The 27,208-nt window shown below is 40.0% G+C and overlaps 1 protein-coding gene across 2 annotated transcripts in view; it reads right to left on the bottom strand.

Moving 5' to 3' along the window:
• TBC1D9 (TBC1 domain family member 9) overlaps nucleotides 1–27,208 on the bottom strand; it is a 139,407-nt gene that overhangs the window by 33,392 nt on the left and 78,807 nt on the right. For both annotated transcript variants that reach the window (XM_039479184.2, XM_074396886.1), the window contains exons 4-13: nucleotides 24,630–24,858; nucleotides 23,962–24,223; nucleotides 21,894–22,101; nucleotides 15,619–15,825; nucleotides 14,537–14,707; nucleotides 13,585–13,735; nucleotides 6,721–6,935; nucleotides 4,742–4,859; nucleotides 3,428–3,713; nucleotides 2,712–2,841 (exon numbers count right to left, since the gene is read on the bottom strand). In XM_039479184.2, coding sequence (XP_039335118.1) covers nucleotides 2,712–2,841; nucleotides 3,428–3,713; nucleotides 4,742–4,859; nucleotides 6,721–6,935; nucleotides 13,585–13,735; nucleotides 14,537–14,707; nucleotides 15,619–15,825; nucleotides 21,894–22,101; nucleotides 23,962–24,223; nucleotides 24,630–24,858 — 1,977 coding nt within the window. The remainder of the gene's footprint in view (nucleotides 1–2,711; nucleotides 2,842–3,427; nucleotides 3,714–4,741; nucleotides 4,860–6,720; nucleotides 6,936–13,584; nucleotides 13,736–14,536; nucleotides 14,708–15,618; nucleotides 15,826–21,893; nucleotides 22,102–23,961; nucleotides 24,224–24,629; nucleotides 24,859–27,208) is intronic.

Genomic DNA, 27,208 nt, shown 5'->3' with positions numbered 1-27,208 from the left:
GGCAATGATTTTTCTAAATGCATGTAGAAATAGTTTTGGAGACAGTAGGTGAAAGATTCATTTTTAAAATCTCTAATAGTGAAAACATAAATTGAGACATCCTTTATGGAAATTAGACAGTTTGTGCCAATAGCTTGATCATTCTTTTTTTAATCTAATATTTTTAACCTAAACTTTTTATGTAAATTAATTTCTAGGATTCTAAGACAATAATCAAGATATGTGATATTTGTGTACAAGTTTATCTTAGATTGCTACATAATACTGAAAATTTGGAAGAAATCCAGGTAAATGTCTAACAAAAGGGAACTAGCTAAATAAATCTGTTACTTCATTAAAGCAGAATAGAAATAATTTAGTAAAATCATGCCTTCAAATAATATTTAATATATTAGGAAATGCTCATGGTATACATAGAAAGTGACAAAGCAGTGTTTAGAAGGACCTTTTTAAGTGTATGTTGTAAATATAAAAACATACTTAAGGGAAATGTAAAATGCTTATAAGATACAGTTTTTTTTTTCCTTCCTATTTCTCTACAATTTCTAAAACAAACATGCATTGCTGTTATGATTCTAAAACAAAGTATTCTGCTTTCAATATGTATGAACTTTCAATGACATTAAAATAATAATTACCAGTCTTTCTCTTATTATAGTTAAGGACACATATTTATGAAAAGGTTTCTATATCCATAGGAATTTTTATAAAAGCACTGAATTTTTTACTCTAAGACAGACTTTCTGATTTCACTCCATTCCTATTTCTCTCTTATCCACTTTGCTGCTAGCTGGAATACTGACAATCACCAATCACAATCCAAAAACATCTGTAGAGAGCATAGTGTGCTCAGCAGAATATTCACGCTTTCTTTCTTTCTTTTCTTTTTTTTTTTTTTTTTGAGACAGAGTTTCGCTCTGTGGCCAGGCTGGAGTGCAGTGGCGCAATCTCGGCTCACTGCAACCTCCGCCTCCTGGGTTCAAGCAATTCTCCTGCCTCAGCCTCCCCAATAGCTGGGACTACAGGCACATGCCACCATGCCCAGCTAATTTTTTATATTTTTAGTATAGACGGGGTTTCACCATATTGGCCAGGATGGGCTTGATCTCTTGACCTCGTGATCCACCGCCTTGGCCTCCCAAAGTGCTGGGAGTACAGGCGTGAGCCACTGTGCCTGGCCCATGCTTTCACTTTCTTAGTGATCATTTCTATAAAAGTTTAGAGAGCCAAGGATCAGGGAGTGAAGAAACCATCAAGTGTTATGGGCACTTGGGAACCCACAAACTACCAGTTGTTGAGGGGGCAAGTGGTACTGTGGTTCCTTCACCCCAAGAAGCATATTAGTTCTGTTGTGAGATCAAGCAGCAGATTAGGCTGATTCCACAGTCATCATGGACAAGAAAGCATCCTCCCCCATCCAGGCCAAGCAATTTTAGAGGAATCCTAGGACTCTGGTCTACTCTGGGCTAGACAGGCTCTTCTAAGTGTCTCAGACTATCTGCTTCAAAGAAGTCCTAACTACTCAGCATGGGAACAGAAAGCAAATTGATTTGTGAAGTTCAGCCTCCTCATGCCTCCTCTCAACAACCCCTCCTTAATCTACATAGAGTTGATTCTGAGCTGCTACTCGATCAGACTTGAGGATGGGCATGGCAAAGAACGAGACAGCTAGAGCTTGTCTTGCTATGTGCTACTATGGTATTAGACCCATCAGACATCCAGGCTCCATTTGTTTCTGTCTCTGGAGACCCAAGCTGTCAGCTGGAACATAACTGCTTACTTCTGGCCAGTAGTTCTCACAATGTAGAAGGAAGCAAAGCAGATAACCCTATGGTCTAAATGTTTTTATTCCCTCTAAAACTCATGTTGAAAATTTATCCCCAATGCAATGTGTTGAAAGTGGGGTCTAATAGGAGGTATTTAGTGTGGAGTTCTAATTAGGGAAAAGGAGTTGGGCTGTTGGGACCCAGGGAAAGCAAGATAGATATGTAAATAACCAAAACAGATAAGCTGTAAGTCTGCTGTTCTTCATGGTCCAGGACACTTAGCTCTCCTGTGCAGATAACTCATAATCTTCCTGTGCCCAGCTATCATCAGACCCTTGGCTGACAGAAAAATGCAAGTTAGCTCACTACAACCTCAGCGTTATCAATACTGTGCAAAGCCCTCTCCAGCACACAGCACAAGAACCAGCCTATAAAATTGCAGCAAGCTGTTGTCTCTTTGCAGTTAACTCCTCTCTTGCTAACTTGCCCACTGCATTCTTGCAATGTAATTTCATGCTTTGCTTAATAAATTTGCTTTTCTTTACCTACAACTGTCTTGGTAAATTCTTACTGCCCACATGATACCGGCCTCAATTAGTTGCCAATCACCTGCAACATTTAGATTATGAAGCCTCTGCCTTCACAAACGGATTAATTCCACTACAAAAAGGTCTTATGAGCATGGGTTCTCTCTCTTCTGCCAGTGAAGACGTGGTATTCCTTCCCTCCAGAGGACACAGCATGCAAGGTACCATCTTGGAAGCAGAAAGACCAGGCCCTAACCTGCCAATGCCTTGATTTGGGGCATCCCAAAATCTAGAACTGAGAAATAAATATCTGTTCTTTACCCAGTCTGTGGTATTCTGTTATAGCAGCACAAAACAGGCAGCAGTGGAAGTGTGGAATGCATGGTTAAGCCCCGCGCAGCTAGGAAGCAAGACCTACCTCGTAGGACGTTCTGATGAGTCTGAAGATGTCTACCTCAGGGTAAGGTTCCATGTCATCACTGAGCAAGGAGTGGAGGTGAGGAATGGGAGGCAGTGTGCTGTCTTTATTGGTCACACTGTCTAAATACCTGGAAGAAAAAAAAAAAAAAAAAACAGGAGTCACGGGGAGAGTAAACTGGAATTCTCCCATTATACTTCTCTAACGGTTTTCTGCAAGTTCTGTATTTTAAAACAAAGGACTAGGCCGGGCGCGGTGGCTCAAGCCTGTAATCCCAGCACTTTGGGAGGCCGAGGCGGGTGGATCATGAGGTCGAGAGATCGAGACCATCCTGGTCAACATGGTGAAACCCCATCTCTACTAAAAATACAAAAAATTAGCTGGGCATGGTGGCGCGTGCCTGTAATCCCAGCTACTCAGGAGGCTGAGGCAGGAGAATTGCCTGAACCCAGGAGGCGGAGGTTGCGGTGAGCCGAGATCGAGCCATTGCACTCCAGCCTGGGTAACGAGAGCGAAACTCTGTCTCAAAAAAAAAAAAAAAAAAAAAAAAAACAAAGGACTAGAGTTTCTTTAAAGACAGAAAAAAAAGAAATTGTTAACATCCAAAGAAAAAGCATATGAAAATAAATTCTCAGCCACAGGAAGAAGCAGGCATTATGATGACTATCAAATCGGTTAAGACTCGCGAAATGAAGGAGAAAGGCTTAGCACAATACCTTCCCAGAACAGTCATGGCCTCCCCGTCATCCTTGCAGTTCAACAGTTTGTCCACGTTTGCATCCAGCACAGCTAGGGCCAACTGGAATATCACTTTAATTCCTTCATAGAAGAAACAGTCGACCACCACAACTGCACTCTCAAAAGGCATCACACTGAGAAACAGCGTGAGGAACCAAGACAGGGAGATGGTGGAAATCACGCCCAGGTCTTGCATGCAGTCGTACAGCTGTGGGACGTAGTCTCGTGCTAGCTCCTCAAAGACACCTTGGTCCACCAGCGCACCTGTTGCCGTGATGTACACAAAAAGGTACAGCTTAGCCAACTGCACAGTCTAAAGAATTCATTCAAACTTGACTAATAATCCGGTTCACAATGATCATGAGCACAGAACTCTGTTCCTATCTGCTCACTGTCTTTAAAGTTTTCATGACACACAATTAGTTATTTTTTTGCAACATAATGTTTTGTTTGGCATGAAATGTACATCCAAGTATAGTCATGCATCAGTTAATAATGGAGGCATAAAAAAAAAAATCACACTTCTGGATGCATGGTGCCCACATATTAATCATTTTTTAAAACAATTACTTTTTTTAAAACTTAAAAGCATTCCTGTTGTACACATTCATGATCAACTTAAGGACATTATTTATAGTATTTTCAATAATCAAATTCAGGTGCAAATGTTTAGAAATATAGAAAGAACACAAGTGAGAAGCATAAACAGTACACTGTATGACTCTAGAAATGAAAAGCTTGAAAGCCTGTCCTGCTAAAATGAATCACTGATACATGAGAGAATTACAAGAAATAACAGCAATAATTTTTTAAATGCTCAAAACAGATGCTTGCTTTGCAATAAAACCAGTCCTGAAAAATAACTTAAAAACCTAGCTTTCGATAAACCTCTATATTCTATTTTTCCACCCAAGATAGCCTTTTATTGGAAACACCTCTGCATTTCATAGGTTCCCATCCTCAAGAATTTTTTTTTTTTTTTTTTTGGTCAAATCTCTTTGTGTTGATACTGCATATACCTACTATAGGTCTCACATGTCTGAGTGACACACATCAAATATTTTTCTAAATTAATTTCTGTTACAGTGATTCGTGTGTAGTCCCTTAAACTCCATGGGACTCCTTTGTATGCAACCTATATTTACTCAACCTCTTTCATTTCCATTTTGAAAAACTGGAGTAGTCTGAAACTCTTTTGGCTAATGGCGACTGGAAATAGTTTTCCGGCTGGTACCTCTCTAAAAACATCTTGATAAGACCTAGGTTGAAATGTTAGCTGCATCTCCACCTACCAACAACTCTGGTGTTGTAGTAATCTGGGAGCATGCGCTCACACAAAGCCACAAGCAGCCAGAAAGCCTCTTCCTCTTTGGCATAAAGAAGCAGCACTGAAGTGACAATATTCATGGCCTAAAAAAGGGAAAGAGGATGTCATCAAATATAGTTTAACATATAAGCAATTCTGTTAACATATTAAAATTACTCAGTTACTCTCATATGGACTGGCAAATGTTTTTTGTCAAAGGCCAGACAAATATGTTTAGGCTTTGCAGGCTACACACAGACTCTGTCACATCGTCTTCTGAGTTTTCGTTTTGTTTATGACGCTTTAAAAATGGAAAAACTCTTGAGTCCTTGAACCAGTAAGTATGCAGGGTCTTCCTTAGCAGCAGTATTCACCAGACAGAGCCCTGAACTCCTACTGGCAAACCCTTCCAAAAATTTGCCCAAAGGCTATTTCACAAAGCTTTTGACCTGCTAAATTCTCTGTGTTCTTAATCCTTAATTCAGTGAGGTAAACATTTCCTTTGCAACTTTCCATAAAGGTTTCTATAATCAGGTACACATGGCTCCAGGCCCTCCTCAGACAACAACGAAAGCTTTCAGACTTAGAGTCCTCACCCAACATTTCCATTTGGAGAGAGATATGGCCGTGATAATTGAGAGGGATATAAATTCTAAAGTAACTGTACTTTATTAAAAGATTTTATCAAATACCTCATAACCACTCTAGGCACAACCAATTTAATAGTCTTCTTAATTAAAAAGAGGAAGATCAAAAGATAAATATGAACTTTATTAGAGGCCAACTACCTCCTGTACTTCTTTTGATCTCCTAGAAACCAGTAACTGTTCCTCAGGCTGCTACAATGTAACTTCAAAAAAGGTATTTTGGTCTAACAGGCTCTTTCTTGTAAGTCTTACTCATTATGTTCCCAAGTGACATCATTTTCAAATTCCACTTGAGAATTAACCTGCTGATCCTAGTACATGATGATGGTCCCTACCAGTTCCTTAGTCATTCAGAGGACATAGGTTTTTTAGGGGTTTACTTTGTAACAGGCTCTGGATGAAGTTCTGGAGGATGGGGGACACAGTGGTGACATCGTGCAGGTCCTAAATGCTGGTGTTAGATAAAACAAAGATAAAAAGGTTCATCAGTCTATGCGGAGGGTTATTTAAATGGAAAGTTATAAAAAGGTAAAATAATGCAGTACAGTGAGACTAATCTGTGTGTGCATGCACGTGACATGGTGTGTGTTGAAGCAGGAGTTCAGCCTCTTGCAGCTTTTGCTGGATGGTCATGCAAGGCCTCTATGATGATGTGGCCTTTGATTCTAAGGTCATGTTATCTTGGAGGTTCCCAAATTGTGGCATCGAGAGATGACTTTCGTTGGTATGTATGCAACTTTTCTTAATACTAAGGTAAGCACTTATTTTAATGTATATTAAGACATATGCCTAGCATATAAAAGCTCTATCCTCAAGGACATTATTACTTAAGAGGATACAAAATAGGAACACAGTGGCAATCCACAGTGACAGGTCCAGTGCTCAGGGATGCTCTCTCTCACTCCAGGGTGGGATGAGGTTTGGAGCGGAGAGTGATCAGAGGATCATCTCCAGGTCACCTAGCCAGACAGTGGTGAATCCAGAAAGGGCTCCTCCGCTCAGTGCACTGGTTTTCAACCCAGGCTGATTCTACCACTCCGATATTTGGCAGTATCTAGAGACATTTTTGGGTTGTTAACAACTGGAATTTCTACAGGAATCTAGTGGATAGTGGACAGGGATGTTACTAAACATCCTAGAAGGCACAGAACAGCCCACACAACAAAGCATTAACCAGTCCAGAGTGTCACAGTGCCAAGGTGGAGAGGCAGATGAAGTGATAGTTCCATTACCAATAAACCCTTCCTTCCCACTATTTGCTGGCAAATAAATATAATTTTTATTTTATTTTTTAGTATAAACCACCTGTGACATTTACCTGGCAATACCCTATGTTGGGATTTCGAAAAGCATAAGCTGTTAAGACTCTCCTTAGTGCAGCAATGCCCATTTCATTCTGAAAAGCAGGGTGTTCCGGAAGGGAGCGGTGCAAATCCCTCTCAATCTCTTCCGTGGCGAGATTATACTTCCCCATGGACTTCTCCACTAGGTCTTCATAATACCCAGGATGTGTGGCCTTTTCGTTGATGGCACCTGGGTTATATCCAACAGAAACAGTATCAAAAATGTGAGAGCTTTGCCCTTGGTTTGCAACCACAGCTTGCAATTGACCACTTTCCTACCTCTCAAAGGAAACTTGCAAGAGAAGATGAAACCACAGATGTGGTATGTTGCAATCATGGCTAGACTGGTGAATTCGCCTGTGGCCTCCTTCCCTCTTTCTGCTCCATAGCAGGCTGGCTACTTAAAAACTTCCTAAGGTAGAGGTTCCCAAGCTACAAAACCAGGCTCAAAGGAACTCCCACAGACAGTCATGTGGGGCTGCTTAGGAGCACAGGTGGGAGGTAATCACAATAAGCCAGGCTGAGGCCTCACCCTCTCACTGCTCCCTTCAACCACAGCAGCTTTGCTTTTATTTTATTGTGGTTTTCATTGAAAAGAAGGTTCTGCCTCTTAAAATAAGCCTGAAAACTGCCTGCTAACATGTTAGCTCTGAAGGGTGTAAATAGCCATATTGAAGAGAAGGTGTAGGTATGAGACACTTAGTGGAATTTTTTAAATTGCAGAGAGTGGTAAGAGTATCCCTAGCAGTGGTGAGTCATTAATGATGGAAGTTCCTCAGGTGGTGGGTATGGGGATGAAGGGTTATATTGAGAATCACCCATTTGAGATACTTACACTTTAGGATTCTTCAAGAAAGAAAAACCCTATATGCAAGTATCTACCTCTCATTCTAATTTTTAATTATATTGCTGTTGGGAGACTGCATATTCACATACAGAAGAATGAAAATGAACCCCCTTTTTTTATACCATGTACCAAAATTAATGCAAAATGGATTAAAGTCTTAACACAGATCCTGAAATCATAAAACTAGTGGAAGAAAAATATAGAAAGAAAATGTTTCTTGACACTGATATGGCAATTATTTTTTGGATATGATACCAATAGCACAGGCAGCAAAAGCAAAAAACAGATGACTGGGATGGCGTCAAACTAAAAAGCTCTGCACAGCAAAGGAAGCCACCCAAAGGCAACTTAATGGAGGAAATCTGCAAACCATATGTCTGATAAGGGGTCAATATACAAAATATGAAAGGAACTCAGAGAACTCAACAGCCAAAACCAAACATCCTAATTTTAAAACGGGCAAAGGAAATGAATAGATAATTCTCAAAAGAAGGCATACAAATCACCAACAGGTATATTTAAAGGTGCTCAACATGACTAATCATCAGGGAAATGCAAATCAAAACTATAATGAAATACCACCTCATACCTGTCAGAATGGCTATTATTAAAAAGACAAAAGATAACAAGTGTCAGCAAGGATGTGGAAAAAGGGAACCCTTGTACACTGTTGGTGGGAATGGAAATCGCTATAGCCATTATAGAAAACAGTACAGAGACTCCCTAAAAAACTACAAATAGAGCTACCTTATGATCCAGTAATCCCATTCTAAGCATATACCTAAAAGAAGTGAAATCGGTATCCTGAAGAAATATCTGCATTCCCATGTTTATTGAAGCATTTTTCAAATAGCCATGACATAGAAACAATCTAAATGCCCATTAAGAGATGAATGGATAAAGAAAATGGAGCATATATACAAAATGGAATACTATATTCAGCCTGTAAGAGGGGAAGTCCTGTCATTTTTGATAACATGGTTGAACCAGGAGGACATTAAGCTAAGTGAAATAAGCCAGGCACAGAAAGACAAATAAATGTTCTCAGTTATATGTAGAATCTAATATAGTCAAACTCATAGAAACAGAGAGGAGAATGGTGATTGTCAGGAGCTAGGGAAGGAGGAAAATGGAGAGATGTTGGTCAAAGGGTATAGAGCTTCAGTTACGAGATAAAAATGTTCTGAAGATCTAATGTAATACTGTATTATGTACCTGAAATTTGCTAAAAGGGTAGAGCTTAGGTGTTCTCTCACTGAACTCTCTCCACCAAAAAAAAAAAATAAAAATAAAAAAATAAATAAAGGTAATTATGTGAGGTAATAGATATATTAATTAGCTCAATAATTTCACAATGTATATCAAATCAAATTATACATCGTAAACATATATAATTTTTACTTGTCAATTATACCTCAACAATGCAGGAAAAAAAATTAATGAGTTCATGAAGGCTGCAGAATACAAGATCAATACACAAATATCAATTGTGAATCTACAGGTTAGCAACCAACAATCCGAAAAGGAAAGTAAGAAAATAGTTCCCTTTACTATAGCATCAAAAAGAATATTTAGAAATAAATATAACAAAACAAATATACAACTTGCACACTGCAAACTACAAAATATTGCTGAAAGAAATTGAAAAAGACCTAAGTAAAAGACATCCTGTGTTTACATGGAAGACTTAATGTTGTTAAGATAGAAAAACTCCCAAATTGATCTATAGATTCAACACAATGCCTATCAAAATCCCAGCTGTCCTTTTTGCAAACATTGGCTAGCTGGTTCTAAAATTCATATGGAAATTTAAGAGGCTCAAAAAAGAACAAGAAAATTGGAGGGCTCACACTTCTCAATTTTAAAACTTACTGCAAAGCTACAGTAAGCAAGACAAGGCAGTACTGGCATAAAGACAGACATAAAGATCAATGGACTAGATTTAAGAGTCCAGAAATAAATCCTAACATTTAAGCTCTATTAATTTTTAACAAGGGTGCTAAAACAATTCAATGGGGGAAAGAATAGTATTTCCAACAAATGGTGCTGGGACAACTAGATATCCATATGGAAAAGAATGAATTAGACCAACACCTCTGTCTCACACCGCATAAAAAATTAACTCAGAATGAATCAATGACCTAAATATAAGAGCTAAAACCATAAACTCTTAGAAGAAAGCATAGGTGTAAATCTTCATGAGAGCAGAGTAACAAAGAAAAAAATAGACAAACTGCATTTCATTAAAATTAAAAAGTTTTGTGCTTCAAAGGATCTCAGCAAGACAGTGAAAAGACAATGCACAGAATGGGAATTTTTTAAAATTCTGATAATGAACTTGTATCGCCATTATGTTTAAAAACTTTTACAACTCAGTAATTAAAAGATAACTCAATTAAAAGCAGGCAAAGGATCTGAATGCATATTTCTACAAAGAAAATATACAAGTGGTCAGTAAGTGCATGAAAAAATGCTCAACATCATTATCCTTCAGGATAATACAAATCAAAATCATGTTCAACCTTTAAAAGGTTAAACAAAGTTACCATATGAACCAGAAATTCCATTTCATTCATACATTCAAGAGAAATAAAAGTAGGTGTCCATATAAAAATCTGTATTTAAAAAATTAACTTTCTAATTTTCTAAATTTAAAATTTTTATTTTATGTTTCGAGAGAGAGTCTTGCTCAGTCACCCAAGCTGGGGTGCAGAGGTCTGATCACGGTTCACTGTAGCCTCAACCTCCCAGGCTCAAGTGATCCTCCCATCTCAGCCTTCTGAGTAGCTAGGACTACATGTGCAAGCCACCACAGCCAGCTAGTTAAAAAAAAAAAAAAAAAAAAAAAAACTGTAGAGAGGGGGTCTCACTATGTTGCCGGGTTGGTCTCAAACTCCTGGGCTCAAGTGATCCTCTCACCTTGGCCTCCCAAAGTGCTGGGATTACAGGCATGAGCCACTGTGCCCAGCCCACACAAAAACATGTAAATGAACATTCATAGCAGCATTATTCATAGGAACCAAAAAGAAGAAAGAACCTAAATGATTATCAACTGAAAAATGAATGAACAAAGTGTAGCATATCCATACAATGATATTAATCTGGCTGTATAAGGGAATGAAATGGTGATATATGCTATGACATGGTTGAACCTTGAACACATTATGTTGTTATGTGAAGAAAAGTCAGTCACAAAAAACTACATATTGTCTGATTCCATTTATACTAAATGTCTAGCAACAGAAAGCAGTCTGGTAGTTGCCTAGGGCTGGGAGGGGGCTGGAGGGGAATGGAACTACCAGTCTGTATTCTCAAATAGTTTATATCTGTTTTCCAAATGGATAAAAGGTACAAGGTATTTTGGGGGGGATGATGACAAATGTTCTATTAATTGTGATCATGGCACAATTCTATGAATGTGCTAAAAAGAAAATCCCTGAATTGTACACCTTACCTGGTAAGTTGTGAATTAGATCTCAATAAAGATAACACAAAAATATATAAATGATATATTTATATTGACAGGGTAAACATTCACATTTCATAATTCAGAAATTGGAGCCCCAAGATCCCTGGACTGGCCCAGTCCTTGTCTCCGTTGGTCACTGAGAGAGCTGGCCTCACCACCCACACTTCCCTGGGAAAGTCAACCCCCTGACAGCGATGTAATGCTGGCTTTTGCTCTGTTGTTGTGGGAGATGTATTGTGATTTCTTGTGATCTGACCTGCATTTCACTTTCATTGGTACAGAGTTCAGGTCATGATGCTGTCGCCATAAGGGTCACAGGAAGCAAGTGAGACCCAAGTTGGGCTCCGGCCATTCCTCGATGTAGAAATACGGGCTCACATTCCTGGATGTGAACCCCATTCCTGGATGTGGAAATATGGGCTTAGTTATCGCCCCAACAGAGGGCTGTGTGGAGACCACCCTCTGGTCTCACATGGCCCATCTGCCATTAAAGGAAACACCGGGTCTAACTCTCAACATTATCTCTGAGATGGGGCTGTGCACTGTTGCTGTATATACCAGTTTCCCAGCACTCGTCTTGAGTTTCATTTTCATCTAAAACGCAGCTATAAATAATTTGAACAAGGAGGATGAAAATGGAACTTTGTTTACTCTGTCAGTGATCTGAATCTGGTTGTCAAGGTGACTAGTTCACCAAATACAGAGAAGACAAGAGAAGACTGGATGGTGATGATCTTCTTGGGTTTGATTTGTAATTAGAGAGGAGTTGACTCAAATTTTGGTTTCTAAATAAGGAGCTATGGCTGGTCTACTTAGGGAAAATGAGGGCAGGCACTGTGGCATGACTGTCATCCCAGCACTCTGGGAGGCTGAGGTAGGAGGATTTCATGAGCCTAGAAGTTTGAGACCAGCCTGGGCAACATAGCAAGGTCCCTATCTCTACGGAAAAAAACAAATGAAGGAAGGAAAAATAAAAAATAAGATGTATTAAATAAATATAGAACAGACATGAAACAAAACCAAATATTTTTCAGGATTATATGCCCCTATTTCTGAGACATTTGTACATCTCATTATGGGCATTGACATCTACTTTTACAAGGAGCTGTAAGTTTTTTAAAGCTTTCCTGTGAGTCTGGTAATTATTAATTTTTATATCATTTTTCAAGAATAAAAGGTTTTTTTTTTTTCTTTTTTTAGATGGAGTCTCAGTCTGTCACCAGGCTGGAGTGCAGTGGTGCAATTTTGGCTCACTGCAAACTCGACCTCCTAGGTTCAAGCAATTCTCTTGCCTCAGCCTCCTGAGTAGCTGGGACTACAGATGTGCTCCAACACACCCAACTAATCTTTGTATTTTTAGTAGAGATGGGGTTTCACCATATTGGCCAGGATGGTCTCGATCTCCTGACCCCATCATCCATCTGCCTCAGCCTCCCAAAGTGCTAAGATTATAGGTGTGAGCCACCATGTCCGGTCTAAAAGCTTTTTTTTTTTTAAGATGAAGTCTCACTCTGTCACCAGCCTGGAGTATAGTGGTGTGATCTTGGCTCACTGCAACCTCCACCTTCTGGATTCAAGCTATTCTCCTGTCTCAGCCTCCTGAGTAGCTGGGACTACAGGCATGTGCCACCACGCCCAGCTAATTAAAAAATATATATTTTTAGTAAAGACGGGGTTGAACCATGTTGGCCAGGATGGTCTCAATCTCTTGGCCTCATGATCCGCACACCTCGGCCTCCCAAAGTGCTGGGATTACAGGCATGAGCCACCATACCCAGCCCTCTAAAACCTTTTAATAAGAGCATTTGTGTCAGATCATCTTAGGTTCAAATAAAAATATATACATAAGCCTACTTAGAATGATTATATTTCAGGATTTCAGGCTTCAAACCAGATAGAGCAACTGATTTACATATGAAAATAAAGTTGGTGAAACCCAAGGAGTGCTCTGATGTCTGAGATAGTAAAGATCCCAGGGATACATTCAGTGCTTTCAGATGAGAGGAAGCAGTGTGGGCTTAGCCTGAAGGGTCTCCGGTTTCTGTAGCAGGGCTCAAAGGTCTAATGTGACTGATTGACAGGCATAAGAGCCAGGCCTATGGACCAGTAAAGACAGATGGCTCTTTACCACTGGTCCATGGACATGTCCCCTCCTGTCCTCCCTACAAGGCACGATCCGAAGAGGCTTTTATTTCCAGTACAGATTCTGGCCTCACCTTCATGGCTCCAGTGATGACCAAAGTTTTCAGGAGGTGGCAAAAATAAAAGACCCTGGCCTTATTCCTCTCATTTCTTTCCTCCCACTTCCCTACTGATGACTGCTCTGAGGATGTGCCACACTTAAACATTCTCAATGAAGCTGATGGAGCTGGGAAAGGAAAAAAGAACTCCCCAAGTCACAAAGTATTCTGTTCTTTTACTTCAGGTTAGCCTTACTGAAGAACCCCTGAGGCATGACTGAAGGCACAGGGAGGCCCTGGCGTGGGGTCCCACAGACTCTGACTGACGCCAGGGCCGCCTTACCTGACAGCAGCAGCCAGAGCTCCCCGCGCATGCTCTCAGGGATGCCCTTCAACACCAGCTCCCGCGTTTTCTCTGTGCGGTACATGCAGATCCCTTGCCCGTACTCAGCAAAGTGAATCTTCCAGGCTTGCTCTTTCAGAAATTCTTTGGCCTGAAAGGGATAATGAAACATTACTAAATCCAAAGTACCCTGAGGACGGTGAAGAGAAGAGTGATGAAGGTTAGAACATGTTCCCTGCTGAATGGAGTGACAAGTTCCAGAAGAACTCATGAGAAAAAGGAACTCAGATTTTCTGGAGTTCTCCAGTTTCACACATCTATCATGGCCTGCAGCTCTGCCATGAAGCTTTTGGGCCCAGAGTCAGAATCCTACTTACCTGAGATCGTATTTATGGTTTTATGTTTATACCCCCAAGTGAAAGTAAGTTAATGAAGTCACATTTACCCTCTGTAACTCATCTCCTTCCATGAAGCCACTGTGAAAGTTACTACATATTTAGACAAAAATCTGTTGAACTTATAGAAAAATCTCCATGTACAGCCAAGTGCAGTGGCTCACTCCTATAATCCTAGCACTCTGGGAGGTGGAATTACCTGAGGTCAGGAGTTTGAGACCAGCCTGACCAACATGGAGAAACCCTGTCTCTACTACAAATACAAAATTAGCCAGGTGTGGTGGCACATGCCTGTAATCCCAGCTACTCAGGAGGCTAAGGTAGGAAAATTGCTTGAATCTGGGAGGCGGAGGTTGTAGTAAGCCAAGATCATGCCATTGCATTCCAGCCTGGGCAACAAGAGCAAAACTGTGTCTCAAAAGAAAAAAAGAAAAGAAAAGAAAGGAAAAGAAAAATCTCCATTTACATAGGCATGTGTGAATTTATAGTAAAAATAAACATTTTTAATGGCATTGTTCAAATCTACAGCGTTTCAGGGAAAAGTGAGAGGCACCCACCAATTTCGGGTTGAACTCCTCGGGAGACCGCCGCCGATACATGGTCATCAGGGTTTGCGTGGCTGTAGGGACGCTGTTGCCGTTTAGGTTAAACTGGCGCTCTCCATCAGCATCAGAGCTCGTGCTTCTCTGGGGGCTGGAGGAGACGAGGCTGCTGGGTCGAGAATACACCTATCAATGCAGAGAGAGAGGAACAAGAAATTGGGAGGACATGGGCAATAAGAACCTTCTTCTTCAGTGTCTTCTGTATGGTTATCAAAAGTGACAACATTTTTTCCCACGATGTTTCTTGCTATGTGAAGAAACAGGAGAAAAGCAGCAAGCCATTATTTTGGCAGGGATTAGACAGGTGGCTGGGTCCCAGGCCACAGCACTTCAATGCTCACAAGTTTCTGAATCTTCATGTTTTAGATGCATATTTGCAGCAAAATGCTTGACCATTTATCTCTCTGATTTGCATGTAGGCAAAGCATGTCATGGTTGAATCAGCAGCTATGGCTGCCTCATTGCCCCATTGAGTTTCTGGTGCCTCAAAAATGCTCACATAAGCGGGGAGCAGGTGAATGTGGACAGGGATGTTATATGTGAGCTTACCACCTTCAAAACATGTTTCATATGCCAGTAACTTCTTCTAACTATTCAGCTAGTTACCTACCTTTTCAGGGCTCCAGTTTACCTGAATGTTGGTCCAGGAAAGAAGTCCACAGGGACCCAATATGTATTTTATCATAATAAAATCATCATCATGATGTCGTATTTCAGGTTGGAGACTTTATTTAATGACCTCCCTACCATTCTTGACAATGTCACTATACGGAACTGAGTCAGTCACTTGCTATGTAACTACAACAGATTCCTTAAGAATTTTTTCAACTATAAAATAAAAGTGTTATTCCAGGTGATCTATCAGGTTCCTTCTAAATCTATGACCCCCAAATACAAAGTCCCTGAGATTTAAATGAGATATTGCTCTGGGTCTCAGATGCAAAGCTTAAAGTTCAAACAAAATGGGCAAGGAAATGAACACGCTTGGGCACAGGAACAGGATAAACTAGAAACACTTTCAGGTGTCTTCCACAGACCTCGTCATCTGAACTGTTGTAGCTTCCTGCAAACTCCTTGTCAGAATATATTTTGGAAGTTGTCTGTTGCAGAAAATCTGAGATCCTCTGCACTAGAAAGTCTCTATCTTTCAAGTTGGCAAATAGGAAGGTCATCCTGTTTCGGGTGCTGATGGATAAAGGACTGGGGAGCACACTGGAGCTGTCTGCCTTTTCCACGATTGTCACCTGAAAACAAATGGGAAACAAAGAACAATATTTTCTAAGAATTACCCAACAGCAGCAGCCTATAAGCAGCACTAAAGAAAGAATGCAGCACTTTCGTTATTCTGTAGACGCCACCTACATTTTATTAAGGCAAAACTGAGACTCTGACTCTGGGCCAGTAAAATAAAACAGCTCAAAACAATCAAACTGGAGCTTATACTAGAAACTGGAATCGCCTTGCTGGTTTTTCTAAATCAGTGGTTCAAAATTAGGACTCTTTTTTCCTCTCAGGAGACATCTGGCAGCATCTGAAGGCATTCTGGGGTCTCACAAGTGGAGGGATGCTACTGGCATCTGCTAGTAGAGTCCAGGGATGCCGTTAAACATTCTATGGTACACAGGACAGCCCCATCATCCCACCCACCCCAACGTAAGCCTGTCCCAAAATGTCAATAGCTCCAAGGTTGGGAAACTTTGCTATGAAGGAATTATTTGATTTTCATTAAAATTTCATGGAGCCATAAGAGAGAGGGCTCCTACCTGCTTCATCAGCCATAAGAGACAGAAAACCACCCATGATACTGGTTCCTTTTAACCAAGCTTAATGTTGGGATGGTTTTTGAAACACCACAAATGCTTCAAATATTTCGTTTATACACTAGGGATTTTCAGCCTTCATCTTCTACCCCTGCAAAGTTTTAAAGGGTCTATTCCAAACAGACGTGATGTAAACAGCTTAACTGCAACCCTATCTGAACCACCAGACCATATGTGTGTGCACGCCAGTGTGTGTGCTGAAGCCTACCACATTGGAAAAATGAAAGGAAAGGAAGACATCTGTTTTAGCTCTAAAATGAAGACATATATGAGTGATTTATAATAGGATTTTCATCAACTGGAAACTAAGATAAATGCATTAAAACTTTAGTGCATTAGAAAACAAATCTCAAGGCAAGCACTAGAAAAATGGTTTATTTGCAGCAGCTCTGACAATATACTTAAAGCTTTTTTCCCCCTCTTCGTTTCTACGTGCAAGCAGTCTAGATACGTTAAACTTTAATCTGTTCATTAGCATTTTCATGTGAAATATATTTCCTCCAAAGTAGAACTTTAGAAACGATTTCCCTACTGAAGACTAAGTGACCTATTGAAGTGCCTACAAAATCTTGCATCCCTCAAAAAATCGGTCTGCCTGGGGTCTATAAAGGGAAAAACTGTAGCACCTGACTTCTGTTTTCAGAATATATGTATTAGAGTATATATAAGATTCCTTTAATATATATTAAATATATTAATTAATATGACATATATAAATTATATTAAACATATTATAGAATATTAAATATATATTTATAGGTTTTAAAGGAATCTTCTGAGACACCTGAAATTGCACATAAGGATTTTCTTTCTAATGCAATAAATGCTCAAGGAGAAAAATACCTCCTTTTCATGAAAAGAATTTTCCCATAACACTTAAGGCATGTATTAAAGAATACTTGTTTTTTTTTAAAATCCACAAAAGCCCCCTTTCTTCCATCACATTTTGACTGTCGCTTTCTGTCATGAGGTGTCTGGGATAAATGGGAACTGGCAAGGTTAAATTATGTCTAAAACGCAGAAAGCTATGTGGATCTTGATAAAGTCAAAGTGAAAAATTCCTTTATTTAGCTGGATCTTGTATATAGAAAGAAGAAAGCTCCCACATAAAACATATAAATGCTCACAAGGCTTAGAAAATGTTTCTCACTGATTAATGAGTTCTAGCAGGACTCTATCACATAAGCTCCCGCCACCAGGAAAGGAAAACAGTTACATTACGGTCTTCTACAAAAATAACGAGACATATTTTCATTACCAACTGGAGTTGTAAAAGAGACTGCAACTTAATCAAGTCTTGGTGTTTAATATGAAACACTGGAAAGTAATTTATGAATGAATAAAAGGGCAGCACATGGCTCATGCCTGTAACCCCAAGCACTTTGGGAGTCGGAAGTGGTTAGATCACTTGAGCTCAGGAGTTCAAGATTGGCCTGGCCAACATGATGAAACCCCATCTCTACTAAGAATACAAAAATTAGCCATGTGTGGTAGCACACGCCCATTATTCCAGCTACTTGGGTAGTTAAGGCAGGAGAATCACTTGATCCCAGGAGGTAGAAGAGGAGGCTATAGTGAGCCAAGATTGAACCACTGCACTTTAGCTTGGATGACCGTGTGAGACCCTGTATCTAAAAAACAAAACAAAACTTCCTTCTCTTGCTGGCTCAGTAATTTCTTCACAATATATAGCAACATGATTCTGGATAAATGCTTAACATCTATTGACTGTTAAGTCAATATGTAGAATGTATGTCAAAAACCTCCAGTCAATATTTCAGCTTATTTATAAAAAAAATTAAATGAAACAATTCTTGGTCTACACAATCCTAAAAGTGGGCATTCCATGTAGGATGTAATATTCCCAGGGAGGTCAAGCAGCCTGACTCAGTTCTGAAAAGTACCCAGCTCACGTGGAGGGCACTCTCCACTCAGACCCCACACGAATGGTGGAGGCAGCCCCGTTGCTTTTCTGACACTATCATTACATAAAGGTAATAAAAATTACATTAAGCCTTTTGCTTCTTCCATTAGTTGGGGTGGGGCTCTACCATTAACACGTCTCAGAGTCATCAGTTCAACGAAAAGGCAACTGCTGTCTCACTGAGCGCTTCTTTAAAGCTGCATCTTCCAACCACAACAAGCTTGATTTCTAAATGCTACCTCTGCAGATTGCCTCTCTTCTGATTAACCCTAAAAAATATAGTCATATTTATTATTATCTCGGCTCTACTAGAGAAAACTAGTAAGCAAAGAGAGGCTGAGAATATTAATCATCATTCTCTCAATTCCTCCGAGATCTCAACAGTGATCTCTAAATCACACTAAAACGTAAACAGAGCTAGCTGGCCCCAACAGCCAGGAGGTGGTAACCAGAAGGACCAGCAGGACAGCAGATGCCTTGACAGCAGCTTCCAGACCCTCTCTGCTCCTCATTTCCCTCTGGATAAACTGAGAGTGATGACTCATTCAGATTCATAAATAGCATATTCATGGTGTTCTTAATCCCAGAATTGGTTTCCCTAGCTGGTATAGGTTATGCTGCTTTACTACATTTGGGTAGCACTTGATGAAGAAAATTACATTCAGAATTAGGCAAAGAAAACTATATTTAGTAACATCCTATAGCAAAAACTACTAAGAAGGAAAAAATTTGGTGCAAAAACTTACAAAATGCATTACATAGTCAAATGTAAACTGTTAACATTATTCCTGTCAGAATTTACCCACAACATATCCTGACCTCAAAACATGTTACAACTCCAGTGAGCTGATCCTGTGACAAGGAGAGCTAGGTCTGTCAGCAGCCTAACATTTCTCACTCTTTTTGATGCACCAGTTCGACCTCTGCTTGCAATTTACAACTTAAGGAAAATTATACATGTGTTTGGGAGAAAACTAGAAGCAACAAAAAGGTCCAGCCATAGGTAACTGAATGAATAAACTATGTGTATACACTTTATGGAATAAACTGTACCTACTAAAAATTTAATTATGAGCTGGATGTGATAGTGTATGACTGTAATCCCAGCTACTAATGGAGCTAAGTGGGGAGGCTCATTTGAGCCTAGGAGTTCAGGTCTAGCCTGGGCAATAGAGCAAGACACCTACCTCTTAAAAAAAAAAAATCACATTGTAGAAGAGTGTGTGTGTGTGTGTGTGTGTGTTTGTGTGTGTGTGTGTGCGTGTGTGTATTTAAATTTCTTATTTTTTAGAGATAAGGTCTTGCTCTGTCACCCAGGCTGGAGTGCAGAGGTTCAATCACAGCTCACTGTGATCTCAAACTCTTGGGCTCAAGTGATCCTTCCACTTCAGCCTCTTAAGTAGCTAAGACTACAGGCACACATCATCATGTCCAGCTTATTTTTATTTAATTTTTAATTTTTTTATAGAGATGTGGTCTTGCTATGTTGCCTAGGCTGATCTTTGAACTCCTGGCCTCAAGCAATCCTCCTGCCTCAGCTTCTCAAAGTTCTGGGATTACAGGTGTGAGCCACCACACCTGGCCTATAGAAGAATATTTAATGATTTGAAGGACAGTTTAAGATATACTCAACATTAAAGAAAATAAGTAAAAGTAAAAATTCCCTATGAAATGTTCTACATCTAAATTATATAAATGACATATACACAGCAATGCAGAGAAAAAAAAAACTAGAAAGCTGTACAACAGAATGTTAATATTCCTCTGAATAGTGGAACTGGGGGGACTTTTTTCTTTTTGTTTGTCTATACTTTTACAAATTCTGTGATAAAGATATATTACTCTTTTCTTCCCTCATTTAATTAAATGTTTATTCAATGAAACATTTATTCAATTAAATACTCTTAAAATAACAAAATAAGAAGAAACTGTGCTTAAGTAATTTAAAAAAGAAAAAAGCAAGGGAGACAGAAACTTGAATCCTTTGCTAAAGGGATGTTAGCAAGGGGACAATCCTGATCAAATATCCAAAGCTTCTGGCCACCTTAGCTTCCGGAAAGGACCAGGTAGGTTAGAAGATGTCAGGTTAGAAACTGCAGGGCTGCTGGCCCCTGCATTGCCCTTTCTCTGACATCTTAACCTGGGGTCTTTGCCGACTCCAAACCTCACAACAAAGCTTCCAGACAAGTACCAGAGTAAGCTATCATCCCGGAGTTAGGATGGAACCCACCTCCACCCTAGAACGATAATAATGTTTCTTAGACTTTACTGTGCAATAAGAATTGGCCTGTAAATTTATTAAAACAGAGATCTAAAACTTGGAGAGATACAGATTCAGAAGCTCTGGGATGTGCTCAAGAATCTGCCATTGTGACCAGCAGCATGATGATTCTAATGCAGGAAATCAGCAGAGCAGAGCCGAACAAACACGTGGCTTTCTGACTCACAACCGAGACTGTCTCCTTTAGAACAGAATGACCCCAGACTGTGAGCCAGGTTCAGTAACCATGCTTCCTAGTTTCTGTATTTGATGCTTTGACATCTTGGGGCCTTGCTGACCCTAGAGGAACTATTCTACCCAGGGCTAGCCAATTTCTAGAAAATTGCTTTCAAAGCAAATCAACCACTATGGAGCCCACACCCCAACCACTTCACTGAATGCTCATACTCAAGGATGGTCTTTCTCTGCCCTTTTTAGCCTAGGGACAATTAGGGACTACCCTATGCCCCAGAGCCCACTGAAATTGTTCAAACTATCCAAGCCTAAGCCTGTTTACTCAGTATATCCCATTTATTCCCTTGAAATCACATAAAGGATTTTGTCCACACTGCTTTCCCTCCTGCCTCATCTGACCATGGTGCCTCTACATATGGTCCAGCACATAGTGTGGCATGCCCTTGCATTGCAGGGTCTGTGCATAAAACAAGCCATTTCAATAGCACTCATCCCCTGATTGCTGGCCTCATCAAGCCTGAATTGTAATAAAACTTCAATTTAGGCCAGATGCAGTGGCTCATGTCTGTAATCTCAGCACTTTGGGAGGCCAACATGGATGGATTACCTGAGGCCAGGAGTTCAAGACCAGCCTGGCCAACATGGTGAAACCCTATCTCTACTAAAAACACAAAAATTAGCCGGGCATGGTGGTGGGCACCTGTAATTCCAGCTACTCAGGAGGCTGAGGCAGGAGAATTTCTTAAACCTGGGAGGCAGAGGTTGCAGTGAGCTGAGATCATGCCACTCACTGCACTCCAGCCTGGGTGACAAAGTGAGACTGTCTAAAAAATAAATAAATAAACAAAAATAAAAATAAAAGCTACGTTAAAAAACCCACACTGCTTCTGGAAGAAGAGATCTCATGGGTCCCAGAGTCATAGCAGCGACAACAAACGAAAGAGTACAGGTGCCACCAAAGACGCATGAACATTCACCTGTGTTCAAAAGCCAACCAACTGTTGGTTAAAAAAAAAAAAAAAAAAAAAAAAAAAAAAAAAAAAAAAATTCCTGGTTCACCCAGAAAAGTATTACAAACGAAACTTAAAATATCAATTTTCATCAGACACTTACCTCACGAAGTGGGATAATGAGGCTACATAAGTTCTCCTCCTTGCTGGTAAAACAGATGTAATTTGTGGACACAAACATCTGCCCCAAAATGTGCATTTTGTTAAATGGAGTCCAGAGGGTACAGTCTGTGTGGCCGTCTAATTTTTCATCTTTGGGCAGCCGAAAAAGTGCACGGTATCGCTCACTCTTTGCCCTGGCATCAAGGTCACTGGAAAGTGATAATTATAATTTACATAAGAATATGTTTCTATAGCTTCTAAATTATGTAGCAGTGGGAGCTGCCCCAGCCCATTTTCCCCCTCAGTCTTGCTACATTCGTCCCTGCCTTCTCAGCTTTCTTTGTGCTGGAGTTAACGCCAACCTAATGATCCAAAAGCATAATCAAATTATCTTACTATATTTCAGTCCATTGCATAGTCACTTACAAAAAATGTCTGTAAATGTTAAAGAATCTTAGGAAAAATAGGCCTGAACAGGAAACTCCTCCTCTTTCTATAGAAATGTAATACACTCTCAAGAGGACATTGCATTCAATCTTATCCAAAGCCACTCTGGGGGCCTTATCTTTTAAGACCTAATGAGAATGCAAACCAGCCACATGAATCCACTGGGCATCACTGTCCACCATAAATTGACAACAAAACTGCATGAAAAGACACAGGAACAACTCACCTTTGGCAACTATGGCTTCTGACCTTAGCTGGGGCTTCTATTAACTACAATCTTTTCTCTAACGAGTTACTTGTTCTTGCTCATCGTGTCAGTTGTTTAAACTACTCCCATCAAGCTTCTACCTGACCTCAGCCTCTTGACGGTCTAGTTTCTGATGTCATAGACAAAGAAGGGCCATAATGCAGAAGCTCCCTCCAATTCCCTCCCTTCTGTCGCCAAAATCACCTCCATCCTTACCGACTTACTTTCTCTCCATTCCAAAGGAAGAGGTATTACATCAGGACACATAAAGCATCCTTTCCATACTCCTCTACAAAATGTCACTTTTTAAATTATCCATTTTTCTTACAGCTTTATCTTTATGTCCCTTACTGTCCCCACATCTACCCCTCACCAAAATACTCTTCTCATCTGCCTCCTTGATTTGATACTATGTTCAAATCTTTTTCATTCTTAAAAAAAAAAAAAAAAAAAAAAAAAGCAATCCCCCTCATTTGCCACAGAATTTCTTGAAAAAGAAGTCTGTTTTGCCTAATTCTCTTTCTTTGTCTTTTGTTATTTGATCCACTGCAGTAGCAGCATCTATCTTACACTGCTCGTTTGAAACATGTCTCAAATCACCAAAGACATCTTAATTACAAAGATCTCTTGTCAGATTTCAACTACCAAATGTACACCAACGATTTCCAATTTTGTATATCTCACTGGACTGATCTCCAATTAGATGAGCTACAGGCACCTCAATTCAACATAATCAAAACTGTGCTACCGTATCCCTTGGACATGCTCTTCCTTCTCTCATTCCCCATGTTGATGAAAGGTAATTCCAGGCATACAGGCACACAGGGCATCAACTTTCCACCACCCTCTTTCTAGCTCTGCTCTCACGTTCAGACTTTGAGGCTTCTCTGTAGCCTCTCCTCATCCCATGCTCTGCCACCTCCTAGCCATGTGATGAAGTTACTTCTCCCTATGTTTTTCCTTGTGCTTCCCCCAGCATCATCTTCCCTCTGCCTGAAGTATCCAGACATGGGTATGTACCTACACAGGTTAACGTCTACCACCTCTTCAGAGCCCGGCTCAAAGCAGCCTCCACTGAGAGGCCTTTCTTACCCACTCACTCCCTGACCTGTGCTAAGGCTACCACTCCTGATGTGTGCACCCACAGCACCCTGTTCATAGGACCAAAAGAGTGCCCACTGCTTTGTGCTGGAGCAGATCATGTCTGTCTCACTTTCTTAACTGGTAGCGCCTCAGCTACTCTTTTTTAGATTTGTATCTATACACAGAAAAGTGTTCAGAACCCTTGAAGTTGGTCAGAAAAGGCTACACTGAATAAATGAATGGACGAGTTTCTCATTTCTAAAGTCTAGAAGACTCAAGGTCTATTACCCACCGTTTTAGAGCAGACACTTTTTTAGGCGATTTCTTTTTGAGTTTAGGCAGGGATCTATCTTGTTCAAATCCCTCATTGTCTAAGAGTTGCCTCATGGCTATGTTGGCGAGCTGCTCCATTAACTTGAAGGTCTCGTTGATGTTGAGGAATACAGAGAAGAAATGCTCACTAGACCGTGTGCTCACTTTGATCACATCAGGCAGAAGCAGGGTGGCATTCTTCTCCAGCTGAGTGATGTCTACCCACCGGATGACCAGTTTCGCTGAGCACAAGGAACAATGCTGGGTCAACGTCTGATTCCTGAAAATCCTTTCAAGATACTGCAGGCTCACAACCCCACTCTCCCATCCTGCTGAACTCCTTCGAGTTTATAAACCATATTTGTTTTGCTTGTTTGTTTTAAGAGATAAATCTGGGCCATCTGAATTCTGAGGTCAAAATTATTATAGGTTTAATGCATGTCTACTTAATTATACCTTTAGAGAGTCTTTATTACTCAGTGACCATTTTGAACTGAAAAATAATTCATTTAAGTAGTAAAAATTAAAATTACTGTTGACTTAGTTATAACTACAGATTTATTTCTGGTATTTCGATGCGGTTTATGAGTTCAAGGCAAACCTCAGTAGACTTTCCCAGGTTTCCCACTGAAATTTTAGATGACTTACCTTCCCTTCCCATAAGAAAAGAATAAAAGCAAAGGTGATTAATGCTGAGGTACATCCAGCCCTGACGGGGGACCTTCCCCTTCCAGTAGCTACAAGAGTAGTAGTTTACGAGTTTCTCTTCCTCCGGCATCCCAAACAGCCTGTGGAATTTCACAATGGCTTCTTTAAACTTCTCCGTGTCATCATCTTCCTTCACATCATTGATTTTGTTGTATTCTGCAATGATGCCCTAATAAAGGATAAAACACAAAGCACACAACTGGTATTAATACAACTAGAGCTGTATATATTGCTAAAGAAAAGAATTTCTAGGGCTAGAATTTAAAAAAAAAAAAAAAAAAATTGATCAATGCTCCTCAATGGCAACCCCCAAATTCTAAGCCAATTAACAAGTAGTATTTGTGTACTAAAATATTTTCAGATAACAATATAGATTTTATTTTTATTGGTGCTAATTTTATTTTAAAGTTTACTAGGAATGAAGCCCATAGTTTTACTTTACAAATGAAAAGGTACAAAGATTTTACTAGTCCTAGAGTTTTTACTATGCTTATCATGGTAGAGTTGTCTCAAAAGTCAACTTAGACCTTTCTGCAAGATCAGTAAAAATTCACCATGAATGAGCAAGAGAAGAAAGATCAAACACACGTCACTGTGTCGGTCACACACTCGGCCACACTGACACTTGGCCACACTGAAACTCAGCCACACGCTCACTGTCTCAGGGCCATGAATAACACTGGGGAGCCTATGGAAGAGGAACAAGTAGTCTTCGGAGCAGAAAAGGGGTGGATATGGGAGCAAACATTGACACAGGATTTTTGGACAGTTAGACAGGAAATGAAACATTTGCATAGCAAGTGACCAGCCTAATCTACCGTTCAATCATTATAATAACTTGAGAAGCCATTTCATTGTTACCCAGTTCCTCTGTAATTCCCAGAAAATTGGCTTCTACATATATCTCTTGATGAAAAATGCTCCCTTTAATTCCACCTTTGACTTTTTAATCCTCAAATCTCTCCTGCCTCATCTTCATTTTCTCTGATCTCAAGGTAGCACTGAAAATGCATGACCTTCAGAGCATGAAAGTCTTGGGTTCAGGTTCCCATCGCATCCCTGTGTATTTGTGGAGCCTTCGTCAACTTCTCAGATTCTCATTGACGTGACTGAGCCCTCTGTATCCCAAGGACAGAAAATTGCAACTGCCTCCTCATACCTGGAATTCCTGCTTTTGGGCTCTTAAAGCTTCTAGTACATCCTTGATGCTCCCTAAACATTTATCTTCCTAAAGTGGATTTGACCACAAAATTCTTACCAAAATCCTGAGTGGTTTCCCACCACCACCAATATAAAGTCCAAATATCTAGACCATATATACTTTGTTTTAATTTTTTAATTTTAATTTGTATTGCAGACTGGCTGCTTCTTATGAAGCAGGGTAACCCACAGGCAGTGTGCCCAGAGTAGCCCAGACCCATGCACATTTTTGGATCTGACCAATGCTGCAACATTTTCTCACTATACTACATCTGATCCAAATGTTCCATTAGTAACTGTGCTCCAGCCAGCCTGAGGCACCCCTGGGGCTTGAACATGTCATTTCTGTGCTTTCCCACCTTCTTGCTTTAGTCCTCCCATTCCACATGCCTAAAATCTAGAATTAGACTGTTCTGTTTCATGACTCCTACCAAGTCCCAAAGTCTGGTTTAATTCCCACCTCCTTGTGAGCCTTTTCTCAACTACGATTCTTTCCCCCCACATTAAGTAATGTTGATTCTCTCTGCATTATGTATTGAAATCATTTCCCGAATTTTATTTCCACTGCAGACCTTTCACCCTGTTGCCAGTAGTTGTGATGCTGCTGAGTGGATGGCAGGAGAAAGGGCTTCAGTATTCCACAATCTCTGTCACTGTCTAATTCTAGTTAAAAGTAAGCATGACAGCAAGTGGTGGGCTTACTATGCAAACACAGACCCAAGATAAGTCTTCATCCTATTCTTCTAACAGAAAACCACCCCACAGTCCAGGAATTACTGTGTAACAGTTTCCCAACCAGCATCCTGGCAACATTCTCCACATTCCAATTTATTTTATATGGCCACTTTCTGAAACAGATCTGACGGTAGCATTCCCACTTTAAAATCTTCCACAGGCTGTCAGTGAAAGGGAAAAGAATCTGCACTAAATCTTATCCCATAAAATTTGTTCTCAATTTTCCCAAGTCAATCGTTCCAGCTCCAGCATAAATACCATGCTCCCTGTGAAACCAGCCCAATTCCAAATGAGTTCTAAGCATTTTCACATCTAGGTTGTCTTAACTTACGTGTTGGTGGGAAGTAGTGTGTTTATGTGTTCTTCTACCACTAAATATTAATTCCAAAGATAAAGAGTGTCTCGAACATTTTAATCACCAATATGTAGCACTTACAAGATGTTCAATAATATTATTAAATGAATACATGTTGTTTTTTCAAAATAAAAGGTATCTTAAGGGGTCATATCTCAGTCTTTATTGTAAAATCCAGAGTTGCAGATTTCTAAATCTAAAATTGTTTCGGAGTTAGCAATGCTTGAAA

The sequence above is a fragment of the Saimiri boliviensis genome, chromosome 3 (assembly GCF_048565385.1).
Source record: "Saimiri boliviensis isolate mSaiBol1 chromosome 3, mSaiBol1.pri, whole genome shotgun sequence".
In the NCBI taxonomy this organism is placed as follows: domain Eukaryota; kingdom Metazoa; phylum Chordata; class Mammalia; order Primates; family Cebidae; genus Saimiri; species Saimiri boliviensis.
The sequence above is the reverse complement of the archived record's forward strand: the minus strand, read 5'-3'. Positions and strand labels throughout refer to the sequence as shown.